The sequence below is a fragment of the Oncorhynchus kisutch genome, unplaced genomic scaffold (genome assembly GCF_002021735.2).
Source record: "Oncorhynchus kisutch isolate 150728-3 unplaced genomic scaffold, Okis_V2 Okis06b-Okis10b_hom, whole genome shotgun sequence".
NCBI classification, from domain to species: domain Eukaryota; kingdom Metazoa; phylum Chordata; class Actinopteri; order Salmoniformes; family Salmonidae; genus Oncorhynchus; species Oncorhynchus kisutch.
Window position 1 is genome coordinate 10,896,571 of NW_022261983.1, and position 15,000 is coordinate 10,911,570.

The following is a 15,000-nucleotide window of genomic DNA, read 5'->3' on the forward strand; positions in this document are numbered from 1 at the left end:
AATACTATATTGATATTTAGACCATATTGTGAAGTGCGCATCCCATTCTATTGATATGGCGCATCCACTCTAGACGCTTTTACCAGCGAGCATATCGTCATTGTCAGACTTCCAGACTACAGCAGCCAGTTACTGGAGGCAGGTTACTAGAAAATACCGTTAGTTGGGTGTCATTAGGTAGCTAGCTGTTCAATAGCATCTTAGTGAGTGTCGTGTCTTTGGCATCATTAACCTGAAGACTTATTTATCAAATAACTCTCGGTAATTATTATTACGCGATTAAACTGATTAATCATGTAACTGTAATTAACTAGGAAGTCGGGGCACCAAGGAAAATATTCAGATTATAAAGTTATAACTTTCCTAATATAACTTTCAGAAATTTGAAATTGAATATTGTCTTAACAATATTGTCCTAATTTCCAAAACACTTATATTTCAGAGGGCTTCCCATTTGTCGGGTGTGGCACGTCGCTTCCAGTTGATCCTGGCCATTCTGAAAAACATCTCCAGAACCCCAGGTTTGATTAGATCCAGAAAATCCACACAAGTCCTTTTCTTCTGCATCGTTGGTCTGATGCTCGACTTCCATTATGGGAATCAGCTGGTCCCGCTCCCGACAGCAGAGACATTCTAACTCTCCCGTAGCCTAAACCTATCGCTGTTACATTGAACTGGGTGAATGGAATATAAATGACAGTCATCGAGTATGCTGGAATAGAAATAAGGCCATGCTCCACAAAAAATGTAAAATGGTCCTCCCTCATCTTAAGCAGCATTGACCATCACTCAAGTCTCCCGCAGAGTCACGGTCTGTTCAGGGAGGAGCCTGTGGTGTCTTGACTTTCCTTCATTCCTATATTGCTTCTCTTCTCTCATTCTGCCCGCATATTTACCAATTCCCTCTCTGTGAACTCCGGCCAAAACGGTAAGGCACAACTATTCCTCACCTGGAGGAGTCACTTGTGACAGTATTTATAAAGAGTAGGAGAGCTGATCTAGGATCAGTTTAGCCTTTTAGATCATAATGAATACGATTACATGGAGAGGGTGACCTGATCCTAAATCAGCACTCCTACTCCGAGACACTGCCTTAATGACTAAGAGCCCATGAGTCACCAGGACCAAGAACCAAAAACATACTGACCACGTTCACATGCACACCAATATCCTGTTATTATTCACGATACTCAAGTATTCTGGTTTTGAGTTGATGCATATAAACATCATATGAGATTCTCTCCACTGGGATTCTCTGCCTCAAACCCTATTACAGGGGCTGAGTCATTGGCCTTACTGGTGCTCTTCCATGCCGTCCCTGGGAGGGGTGCGTCACTTGTGGGTTGAGTCACTGACGTGATCTTCCTGTCCGGGTTGGTGCACCCCTTGTGTTGTGCCGTGGCGGAGATCTTTGTGGGCTATACTTGGCCTTGTCTCAGGATGGTAAGTTGGTGGTTGAAGATATCCCTCTAGTGGTGTGGGGGCTGTGCTTGGCAAAGTGGGTAGGGTTATATCCTGCCTGTTTGGCCCTGTCCGGGGGTATCGTCAGGCGGGGCCATAGTGTTTCCCGACCGCTCCTGTCTTAGCCTCCAGTAATTATGCTGCAGTAGTTTATGTGTCGGGGGGCTAGGGTCAGTCTGTTATATCGGAGTATTTCTCCTGTCTTATCCGATGTCCTGTGAAATTGAAGTATGCTCTCTCTAATTCTCTTTTCTCTCTTTTTCCTCTTTTTCTGTCTCTCTCTTTCTCTCTCTCTTTCTTCCTCTCGGAGAACCTGAGCCCTAGGACCATGCCTCAGGAGTACCTGGCATGATGACTCCTTGCTGTCCTCAGTCCACCTGGCCCTGCTGCTGCTCCAGTTTAAACTGTTCTGCCTGCAGCTATGGAACCCTGACCTGTTCACCGGACTTGCTACCTGTCCCAGACCTGCTGTTTTCAACTCTCTAGAGACGGCAGGAGCGGTAGAGATACTCTGAATGATCGGCTATAAAAAGCCAACTGACATTTACTTCTGAGGTGCTGACCTGTTGCACCCTCGACAACCACTGTGATTATATTATTTGACCCTGCTGGTCATCTATGAACATTTGAACATCCTGGCCATGTTATGTTAGAAACTCCACCTGGCACAGCCAGAAGAGGACTGGCCACCCCTCATAGCCTGGTTCCTCTCTAGGTTTCTTCCTCGGTCTCTGGTCTTCCTAGGGAGTTTTTCCTAGCCACCGTGCTTCTACACCTGCATTGCTTGCTGTTTGGGGTTTTAGGCTGGGTTTCTGTACAACACTTTGTGACATCAGCTGATGTAAGAAGGGCTTTATAAATACATTTGATTGATTGATCGTATTCTGTATACAATAACCCAAAAAAGCTAGAATCCCGGTTACGAGAAACCTGGATAAGATGCCTGGGATAAGCTGATCTTAGACGGATATTGTGGCATGTCAACACCTCATCCTGTTTACTGTTGTTTTTCACACAGGCTCAGTTTCACTTCTCATCGGTGTTGTGTGATGATGTTTTCATCTGATTGTCAAACCAATCACTTCATAAAGTATGCTACCTGTGCAGTTTGATCCACAGAATTCCATTATATGTATTTTGCTGATACACTATTCTGGACCTTATAGCCCTACTGGCTTAGACTACATTTACCCCTAATTTAGATGTTTCTGCTTAGGATTTCTGACATCTGGTAGGCCATATTATAATTTCTGACATCTGGTAGGCCATATTATAATTTCTGACATCTGGTAGGCCATATTATAATTTCTGACATCTGGTAGGCCATATTATAATTTCTGACATCTGGTAGGCCATATTATAATTTCTGACATCTGGTAGGCCATATTATAATTTCTGACATCTGGTAGGCCATTTGTTTGTCAACTATACTTAGATACATACAGCTTATTTTCTGTCTTGTTGCCCCAGAAGACTAAATAAAGTAATGCTCAGCAGAATAATGTCTTAAGTCGATAGAAGTAATGCATTAGTAGTCTAGTTAACACAGGTAAAGTTGTTTGTTTAGGGACCAGGAGAAAACGCATTAACTCCAAAACAGTTGAAAAATTGGTCCTGTGCAAAATGTCCAAATGTCATCAGTTTGACCGGGTTTAAGGAAATTAAAAGCTGAGAAAATGATTAAATACGTTTCTGGTAGACTTCTGTTAATCTTTGGTGCATATTTTATGTAGTTGAAATACTGTCTGCTTGAATAACAGAATCAAAGATAACACATTACATGCCCATTCCCAAATAAACCATATTTCTCCATTCCTATTCCCAAGACAAATGTGCATTTGTTGTATCATGCTTAATTCTGCAGTTAATACCACGCTACAACTAAGAGATTATAGGCCTACAGTCAGTATCCCTATTTTAGTTACTATTCCTTTAACCCAAATTAAATGAGGAATATTGTGTTTATTCATGGACACAGGAATACTCGTGAGCGGGATATCAAAGGTGAAAGTAAACACTTCATCCCGAATAAAACCTTAACCGGAATATGAGCTACTATCGTAATACTATGCACATGTAAACATGGCCACTGTTGAAACAGTCTAGTCTACAGCAGGTGTTTACTGCCATCTAGTGGACCAATTAAACACATGTATGAGGGTGTGGAGACGGCGGAGATGAAACCGAAAGTGCATTTGTTGTTTTGTACAGAATCCATTTTGAGACGACAGCGCAGAAACCACTATTTGGAGAGTAGAAAATAAAGTAAGTATTTCGGAACAATTTATTCTAAAGGATAGAGTAAGAGAATGAATAACTGGAATGAGATATTACTAGTTAGTACAACTGCTACTTGTGCTAAATTGCTGACCAACAGCAGTTTTCAACTAATCAGTCAATTCTACGTGTCAAAATAGTCTGGTGAAACTGGTGGAGCTGTTCAATTACAGGGTTTTATGTTTATCTCAGCGTTTCTTAATATTTTGTCCATCACTTGCACACCTGATTCAACTAATCATAAAATATTTTAAGACAGTTTAATATTTGAGGCATATAAATGAACATTCTCAAATTAAAACATGTTGGGTTTTGTAGGCCTGTTTACAATTATATGCCTAGAGTTATTCACATTTTTAAATGAAAAAACACAACTGCATCTGGTCTCAAGTAAATTATAGACAAAATTATGAAAAATGACAAATATAATAATAATATAATAATAATAAAATAAGCTGAAGCAAGATTCGAAACATTGTCACGAGTTACTGCATGCGACTGACTGTTAGCTCCACCCTCTGGTTACTGTTGTTATATAAAGGAGTGACCACGTGACGACAGTTGAAACTGAACATAAAGTATCTGTGCAGGGTACAGACAGGTCTTCTCCTCTATCTTTAGTTTTATTTCAATGAAAAAGTCCTCTATCTTCGCACTCACATAGGCGAAGGCTCCGATCACTCCCGCTCTTTCTCCTCAGCAGCAGGCGCACGTGAAGTGAGCAGCCTGAACCAGTTTCACGTTGTATTGAGTTGCAATTGGCTGAACAGATAACACACTCGCATAGTTTTAAATTCATTCGATTTTCTTGAAGATTGGGTGATTTCTTGAAATGTATTGTTATAACAATAACATTTTCAAACACCCAGCACTAGAAACAGATCAGGGGTGGGCAACCCCCCTGGAGAGCAAGGAGGGTTTTCTTCCAGCCCTAATTACAAAATATAAAATGTTGTGTACTTACCTTGAAAGCAGTCTATGGACAAGCAGACTGCAATCTATAATTTGGTTACCCACTGCCACCAACCATTAATATCACAATTTCCTGTGCAAAACCTTTGCTAAGACTCTCTGGCATGTGTAGAACCTTGGTGTAGTGGTAACACTCTGTCATGTGTAGAACCTTGGTGTAGTGGTATGATAATATAGAGCTGGAGGGATTTTCAATGCACCGGCAGAACAGAGAAGCTACGTCTGGTAAGACGAGGGGTGGGGGTGTGTGTCTCTTTGTCAATAACAGCTGATATGTGATGTCTAATATAAAAGAAGTCTCGAGGTATTGCTCGTCTGAGGTAGAGTACCTTATGATAAGCTGTAGACCACACTATCTACCAAGAGAGTTCTCATTTATATTATTCAAAGGTGTCTATTATCTATGGTGGCCGGGGACTTTAATGCAGGCAAACTTAAATCAGTTTTTATAACATTTTTACCAGCATGTCACATGTGCAACCAGAGGAATAAAAACTCTAGACCACCTCAGTCATCGGCTTCATCAATAAGTGTATCAACGATGTCGTCCCCACAGTGACCGTAAGTACATATCCCAACCAGAAGCCATGGATTACTGTAAAGGCTAGAGCTGCCGCTTTCAAGGAGCGGGACACTAATCCGGTCGCCTATAAGAAATCCTGCTATGCTCTCAGACGACCATCAAACAAGCAAAGCGTCAATACAGGATTAAGATTGAATCCTACTACACCTGCTCGGACACTCGTCAGATGTGGCAAGGCTTGAAAACTATTACGGACTACAAAGTGAAACCCAGACACGAGCTGCCCAGTGACGCAAGCCTACCAGATAAGCTAAATGCCTTTTATGCTCACATTGAGGAAAGCAACACTGAAGCATGCAGGAGAGCGCCAGCTGTTCTGGATGACTGTTTGATAACGCTCTCGGGAGCCGATGTGAGCAAGAACTTTAAACAGGTCAACATTCACAAAGCCGCGTGCCAGATGGATTACCAAGACTTGTACTCAAAGCATGCACGGACCAACTGGCAAGTGTCTTCGCTGACTTTTTCAACCTCTCCCAGACTGAGTCTGTAATACCTACAGGTTTCAAGCAGACCACCATAATCCCTGTGCCCATGGAAGAACAGGCCCCATTAACATCAACGGGGCTGTAGTGGAGCGGGTCGAGAGTCTCAAGTTCCTTGGTGTCCACATCATCAACGATCGATCATGGTCTAAGCACACCAAGACAGTTGTGAAGAGGTTTCGATAAAACCCTTTTCCCCTCAGGAGACTGATGGGTCTCCAGATCCTCAAAAAGTTATACAGCTGCACCATCGAGAGCATCCTGACTGGTTGCATCACATCCTGGTTTGGCAACTGCTCGGCTTCTGACAGTAAGGCGCTATAGAGGGTAGGTCGTACGGCCCAGTACATCGCTGGGGCCAAGCGTCCTGCAATCCAGGACCTATATAATAGGTGGTGTCAGAGGTAAGCCCATAAAATTGTCAGAGACTCCAGTCACCCAGGTCATAGACTGTTGCCTCTGCTACCGCACGGCAAGTTGTACCGGAGCGCCAAGTCTAGGACCAAAAGGCTCCTTGACAGCTTCTACCCCCAAGCCATAAGACTGCTGAACAATTAATCAAATGGCCACCGGACTATTACATTGACCCTTCTAGGGGTTGTGCCAGTGGGCAATGAAATTCACATAGCAAATCTCACGCCAAGCTTTCTTAAAAAGTTGGCAGCCCTGTTCACTGCTACTTGTCTCAATTTTTGTGACATTATGCAAGTATTTCGTAAAAGGGGGGAGAGGACCGCATCGTACATGGTGTGAATGGTTTTGTGTGTCAAAATCAGAATCCTTATTTTTTATCGAATTGGGACAAAGAAATCGCTACATCAAAAAGGACTTGTTTCGTGGAACGACCCCGGCTTTGTGGTGACCAGGTTGCTGTGGTAGACAGCACCCAAGGCTACTATTATAAATGTGAGTCGTCGTTAGCTCTATATAGGGTGCCGTGTATAGGTGACTACAATGCGGAGCCACGACTCGACTGTGTGGTGACCAGGTTGCTGGGGTAGACAGCGCCCAAGACACGTTTCTCCTTAACCTACCACAGCCCAGTTTTAGGCGCCGGTTTGGAGAAAAGTTTGGTTCAGACGGTTTCTATACAGATAACCACACAAACAATCCGGACAAGGAATGAGTCACGGATTATAGATATCCCTTCAGTAATAGATTTTATCGTAACCAATTGGTAACCCCCTGAAATGTTTTGCCGAATAGCAGCCCTATTTTCATGGCCTCCACTTTGAATGGGCTCCCGAGTGACACAGACATGCTGACCAGACCTTACACGTTGCATGATTAGAAATGTAATCAATTATTGTTAATGTTAATCAATTATTGCACCCACACTGCTCGCGCGCGCCAACGAGCGTCTGCGTTGCCAAGGGCTAAAATAGAAGTCCTTTCTATTTCTGACGCAGATCGCAAGTCCTGCCTCTCCCATCTCTTCATTTGTTTATAGAAGCAGGTACCCACATGCCTGGGTGATTGAAAGACTAACTGTTTTGCCGGTTGTCGTGGTAATACTATGAAAGTGTAGATGCCAATCACCATATAAGTTCAAAAGATTCGGTTGACTGTTTTATGTGTGGATTAATTGTCGGAGTAGAGGACCTTGTGCATTTCAGGTAAAATAACAACTCAATGTTTATATCCCAGGACAAATTAGCTAGCAACAGCAAGCTAGCTAAATAGGACAAATTAGCTAGCAACAACAAGCTAGCTAAATAGGACAAATTAGCTAGCATGTGCAAGCTAGCTAGCTAAATTGCCATACATGTTTAATGCTTTTCGTCCTGTCCCCAAATGAATGTAATTGGTTCCGAGTTTGTTTTGATATTTTTACCTGCGTGTCGTGATCGCGTTTGGTGTTGGGGGAAAAAATAAATGTATGCAAGATGGCGCACGCGCGCAGCCGGTTTGGGTTCCATATAAGGCACTGTATCATAGTCCAAGAGGCATTAATGCAGTCTCTGGTTTGAATCCAGGCTGCATCACATCCGGCTGTGATTGGGAGTCCAATAGCACATTACACAACTGGCCCAGCGTTGTCTGAGTTTGGCTGGGGTAGGCCGTCATTGTAAATAAGAATTTGTTCCTTAACTGACTTGCCTAGTTAAATAAAGGTTCAATTAAAAAAATTTAAAAGCCACCTGTGAGGATGATAAGTTGTAGGACATTCAATAGTTCAATAGTTTCAGGCTTGTGATATGGTCCTTCATCATGGTGACCGACCTGATGGTGTAGAATTCTAAAGAAAATGTGATTGTATTGGTATGAAAGGATTGTTTTAGTCAAATATTATACAGTATCTGTTGGTAAATGTTTCCTTTCTAATAGATGTTATGAATAATAGAGAACAATTGATATTCAAGACTACCTTGTCACTGTGTTAACCACAACCAACATGTTGGATCTCTGTTTAGGGCTCAGTGCTCAAAAATGAGTCTCTCTGGGGAGAAAGAGGAGGGGGGCCCTGCCTCTAAAAGGAGTCTCTCTGGGGAGAAAGAGGAGGGGGGCCCTGCCTCTAAAATGAGACACTCTGGGGAGAAAGAGGAGGGGGGCCCTGCCTCTGAAAGGAGTCTCTCTGGGGAGAGAGAGGAGGGGGGCCCTGCCTCTGAAAGGAGTCTCTCTGGGGAGAGAGAGGAGGGGGGCCCTGCCTCTAAAATGAGACACTCTGGGGAGAAAGAGGAGGGGGGCCCTGCCTCTGAAAGGAGTCTCTCTGGGGAACATGACACCAAAGCTAAGAGGTAAGATGATAATCTTTAAAATGACAAACAAATATATATTTAATAATTAAGTTCCCCAAATGAGCTCAGAGTAAATGAGACTAAATGCTTAATACTGTATGACTACACACATCAGTAAACTTCCTGAATGATCATAATCAACCTTTCAACTCACCTATTGCAAACACCATATTATTGCATGGCACGTTTCTCAATATCTGCTGAATTTAAAAAGGGCTTTATAAATGACTTTGATTGCTACTACTACTACTGATGATACTATTACTGCCTGTACCTCAGCGGTCTCCAACACTACCAGGCTGTATCACCGCACAATTGGTCCAGTGTCGTCCGGATTTGGCCAGCGTAGGCCATCATTGTAAATAAGAAATGTTTTTTAATTTAAAAAAAATTATACTTTTTCTTAACTGACTTGCTTCTGTTAGGTTCTCATTTTTCTGAGTAAATAACTCATGGACGCTAGAGAAGCTTAACCAAGTTTAATTCTTCCCAAAGGGTCGACACAACTGTTTTCAGACAAAGACATGTTCCCACCATAACAAGTATATATACTCCACTTTAGGCACTACTCCTTCTCTCCAATCCTTATATCTTAAGGTTCCACAGGAAGAGGGTAACCGGATACTAAACCCTTATTACTCCCTTCAGGGTATCTGACCTGACATCCTGACCTCAACCCCCCCTTCCCCTAATCCACAGATGTCCTCTCATATCACCTATCACACTCCTGTGACTCCCTCCCGTCCACCCAGCACATTTCATAGCCACTCTCTCTTTCTACAGAGAACCATTAACTTCTCACTCCTTTATATACTATGCGTCTACTACTACTACTACTATTACTACCACAAACACTACTGCTACCACTACTACTACTACTATTACTACTACAACTACTACTACTACTACTACAATCACTACTGCTACCACTACTATTACTACTATTACTACTACAATCACTACTGCTACCAGTACTATTACTACTATTACTACTACAATCACTACTGCTACCAGTACTATTACTACTACTACTACTGCTCCAATCACTACTGCTGCCACTACTACTACAATCACTATTGCTACCAGTACTATTACTACTACAATCACTACTGCTACCACTACTATTACTACTATTACTACTACAATCACTACTGCTACCAGTACTATTACTACTACTACTACTACTACTACAATCACTACTGCTACCACTACTATTACTACTACTACTACTACTACTACTACAATCACTACTGCTCCACTACTATTACTACTACTACTACTACAACAATCACTACTGCTACCACTACTATTACTACTACTACTACAATCACTACTGCTAACACTACTATTACTACTACTACTACTACAATCACTACTGCTACCACTACTATTACTACTACTACTACTACTACTACTACTACTACTACAATCACTACTGCTACCACTACTATTACTACTATTACTACTACAATCACTACTGCTACCACTACTATTACTACTACTACTACTACTACTACTACTACAACTACTACTACTACACTCACTACTGCTACCACTACTATTACTACTACTACTACAATCACTACTGCTAACACTACTATTACTACTACTACTACTACTACTACTACTACTACAATCACTACTGCTACCACTACTATTACTACTACTACTACTACAACAATCACTACTGCTACCACTACTATTACTACTACTACTACAATCACTACTGCTAACACTACTATTACTACTACTACTACTACAATCACTACTGCTACCACTACTATTACTACTACTACTACTACTACTTCTACAATCACTACTGCTACCACTACTATTACTACTATTACTACTACAATCACTACTGCTACCACTACTATTACTACTACTACTACTACAATCACTACTGCTACCACTACTACTACTACAATCACTATTGCTCCCAGTACTATTACTACTACAATCACTACCGCTACCACTACTATTACTACTACTACTACTACAATCACTACTGCTACCACTACTATTACTACTACTACTACAATCACTACTGCTACCACTACTATTACTACTATTACTACTACAATCACTATTGCTACCACTACTATTACTACTACTACTACTACTACTACTACAATCACTACTGCTACCACTACTACTACTACTACAATCACTATTGCTACCAGTACTATTACTACTACAATCACTACCACTACTATTACTACTACTACTACTACTACTACTACTACTATTACTACTACAATCACTACTGCTACCACTACTATTACTACTACTACTACAATCACTACTATTACTACTGCTACCACTACTACTTCTACTACAATCACTACTGCTACCACTACTATTACTACTACTACTACTACAATCACTACTGCTACCACTACCATTACTAATTTTTCTACTACAATCACTACTGCTACCACTACTACTACTACTACAATCACTACTGCTACCACTACTACTACTACAATCACTATTGCCACCACTACTATTACTACTACAATCACTACTGCTACCACTACTACTACTACTACGACTACTGCTACTACTACTACTACTACTACTACTACTACTACTACTACTATTACTACTACAATCACTACTGTTACCACTACTATTACTACTACTACTGATACTACTACTACTAATGATACTACTACTGATACTATTACCACTACTACTACCACCATCACTACTGCTACCACTACTACTGCCAATACTACTGCTGCTGGCCCTACTGATACTACTACTGATACTTCTTTTTCTACCTGTACCACAGGGGTCTCCAACAGGTCGATCATGAGCTACCAGTATCTCACTAAACAATTTTGAAAGTACTTGCCGTTTTCACGTGTTCCACCGCAAACTGTCATTAACAAATCTCACAAGTATCAGACAGCGCTACCTACTATCTCATCAACTCTACATTGACATTATCCCACCTCTGGTTAGCCACAATTGGCTTAAGAAGCCAAACCTAACACATTGTCTGGCAATTAATTTCCAGCAATATTACTTCAACTAATACTATTTACTACTACTACTACCACTACTACTACTATTGCTACTACTACTGCTGCTACTATCATTGCTACTGCTGCTACTACTACTACTACTAATGCTGCTACTACTACGACTACTGCTAATGCTGCTACTACTATTACTAATACTACTGCTACTACTATTACCACTACTACTACTACTACCACTTGTTCTACCACTACAATTACTACTACCACTACCACTAATACCACTACTATTACTACCACTACCACCACTGTGACTACTAATACTACTACTACTACTACTTTTACTGCTACTGCTACTACTACTACTACTACTTTTACTGCTACTGCTACTACTACTACTACTAGGTGGATTCCTCTTAGTTTTAAACTGAGAAAAATAATCCCTGTACGTTTGCCAGGGTCCGGCAGAAGAGACAAGACTCACCTGTACCCAGCTGTGTGTCCATGAAGAGTGACTCATCTATGGAGCAGCCAATCAAATTCAGAAAAGGAGATTGTACCACTGATCCAGGGTAAGAACTGAAAAATGTGGCAGTGTTTTACGTAGTACTGCTACTAATACTGCTACCGCTACTACTACTTCTACTGCTACTCCTACTGCTGCCACTACTACTGGTACTACTACTACTCGACTGCTACTCCTACTGCTGCCATTACTACCAAATACACCTCCGCTGTCTTCAACCAGGATCTCAGCGATCACTGCCTCATTGCCTGTATCCGCTACGGAGCCGCAGTCAAACGACCACCCCTCATCACTGTCAAACGCTCCCTAAAACACTTCTGTGAGCAGGCCTTTCTAATCGACCTGGCCCGGGTATCCTGGAAGGACATTGACCTCATCCCGTCAGTTGAGGATGCCTGGTCATTCTTTAAAAGTAACTTCCTCACCATTTTAGATAAGCATGCTCCGTTCAAAAAATGCAGAACTAAGAACAGATACAGCCCTTGGTTCACCCCAGACCTGACTGCCCTCGACCAGCACAAAAACATCCTGTGGCGGACTGCAATAGCATCGAATAGTCCCCGTGATATGCAACTGTTCAGGGAAGTCCGGAACCAATACACGCAGTCAGTCAGGAAAGCTAAGGCCAGCTTCTTCAGGCAGAAGTTTGCATCCTGTAGCTCCAACTCCAAAAAGTTCTGGGACACTGTGAAGTCCATGGAGAACAAAAGCACCTCCTCCCAGCTGCCCACTGCACTGAGGCTAGGTAACACGGTCACCACTGATAAATCCATGATTATCGAAAACTTCAATAAGCATTTCTCAACGGCTGGCCATGCCTTCCGCCTGGCTACTTCAACCTCGGCCAACAGCTCCGCCCCCCCCCGCAGCTCCTCGCCCAAGCCTCTCCAGGTTCTCCTTTACCCAAATCCAGATAGCAGATGTTCTGAAAGAGCTGCAAAACCTGGACCCGTACAAATCAGCTGGGCTTGACAATCTGGACCCTCTATTTCTGAAACTATCTGCCACCATTGTCGCAACCCCTATTACCAGCCTGTTCAACCTCTCTTTCATCTCGTCTGTGATCCCCAAGGATTGGAAAGCTGCCGCAGTCATCCCCCTCTTCAAAGGGGGAGACACCCTGGACCCAAACTGTTACAGACCTATATCCATCCTGCCCTGCCTATCTAAGGTCTTCGAAAGCCAAGTCAACAAACAGGTCACTGACCATCTCGAATCCCACCGTACCTTCTCCGCTATGCAATCTGGTTTCCGAGCCGGTCATGGGTGCACCTCAGCCACACTCAAGGTACTAAACGATATCATAACCGCCATCGATAAAAGACAGTACTGTGCAGCCGTCTTCATCGACCTTGCCAAGGCTTTCGACTCTGTCAATCACCATATTCTTATCGGCAGACTCAGTAGCCTCGGTTTTTCGGATGACTGCCTTGCCTGGTTCACCAATTACTTTGCAGACAGTGTTCAGTGTGTCAAATCGGAGGGCATGCTGTCCGGTCCTCTGGCAGTCTCTATGGGGGTGCCACAGGGTTCAATTCTCGGGCCGACTCTTTTCTCTGTGTATATCAATGATGTTGCTCTTGCTGCAGGCGATTCCCTGATCCACCTCTACGCAGACGACACCATTCAATATACTTTCGGCCCGTCTTTGGACACTGTGCTATCTAACCTCCAAACAAGCTTCAATGCCATACAACACTCCTTCCGTGGCCTCCAACTGCTCTTAAACGCTAGTAAAACCAAATGCATGCTTTTCAACCGGTCGCTGCCTGCACCTGCATGCCCGACTAGCATCACCACCCTGGATGGTTCCGACCTAGAATATGTGGACGTCTATAAGTACCTAGGTGTCTGGCTAGACTGCAAACTCTCCTTCCAGACTCATATCAAACATCTCCAATCGAAAATCAAATCAAGAGTCGGCTTTCTATTCCGCAACAAAGCCTCCTTCACTCAAGCCGCCAAGCTTACCCTAGTAAAACTGACTATCCTACCGATCCTCGACTTCGGCGATGTCATCTACAAAATGGCTTCCAACACTCTACTCAGCAAACTGGATGCAGTCTATCACAGTGCCATCCGTTTTGTCACTAAAGCACCTTATACCACCCACCACTGCGACTTGTATGCTCTAGTCGGCTGGCCCTCGCTACATATTCGTCGCCAGACCCACTGGCTCCAGGTCATCTACAAGTCTATGCTAGGTAAAGCTCCGCCTTATCTCAGCTCACTGGTCACGATGGCAACACCCATCCGTAGCACGCGCTCCAGCAGGTGTATCTCACTGATCATCCCTAAAGCCAACACCTCATTTGGCCGCCTTTCGTTCCAGTACTCTGCTGCCTGTGACTGGAATGAATTGCAAAAATCGCTGAAGTTGGAGACTTTTATCTCCCTCACCAACTTCAAACATCTGCTATCTGAGCAGCTAACCGATCGCTGCAGCTGTACATAGTCTATTGGTAAATAGCCCACCCTTTTCACCTACCTCATCCCCATACTGTTTTTATTTATTTACCTTTCTGCTCTTCTGCACACCTATATCTCTACCTGTACATGACCATCTGATCATTTATCACTCCAGTGTTAATCTGCAAAATTGTAATTATTTGCCTACCTCCTCATGCCTTTTGCACACATTGTATATAGACCCCCCCTTTGTTTTCTACTGTGTTATTGACTTGTTAATTGTTTACTCCATGTGTAACTCTTTGTTGTATGCTCACACTGCTATGCTTTATCTTGGCCAGGTCGCAGTTGCAAATGAGAACTTGTTCTCAACTAGCCTACCTGGTTAAATAAAGGTGTTCTCAACTAGCCTACCTGGTTAAATAAAGGTGTTCTCAACTAGCCTACCTGGTTAAATAAAGGTGTTCTCAACTAGCCTACCTGGTTAAATAAAGGTGTTCTCAACTAGCCTACCTGGTTAAATAAAGGTGTTCTCAACTAGCCTACCTGGTTAAATAAAGGT

General features: G+C 42.7%; 1 protein-coding gene across 5 annotated transcripts in view; it reads left to right on the top strand.

Moving 5' to 3' along the window:
• The first annotated feature begins 7,876 nt into the window (after nucleotides 1–7,876).
• LOC109877332 (NACHT, LRR and PYD domains-containing protein 12-like) overlaps nucleotides 7,877–15,000 on the top strand; it is a 43,818-nt gene continuing 36,694 nt past the window's right edge. For 4 of the 5 annotated variants that reach the window (XM_031814083.1, XM_031814087.1, XM_031814086.1 and 1 more), the window contains exons 1-2: nucleotides 8,372–8,516; nucleotides 11,962–12,075. In XM_031814083.1, coding sequence (XP_031669943.1) covers nucleotides 8,434–8,516; nucleotides 11,962–12,075 — 197 coding nt within the window. In that variant the 5' untranslated portion in view covers nucleotides 8,372–8,433. Of the gene's footprint in view, nucleotides 8,517–11,961; nucleotides 12,076–15,000 lie in introns of all 5 variants that reach the window. The other variant, XM_031814082.1, reaches the window with a different exon arrangement.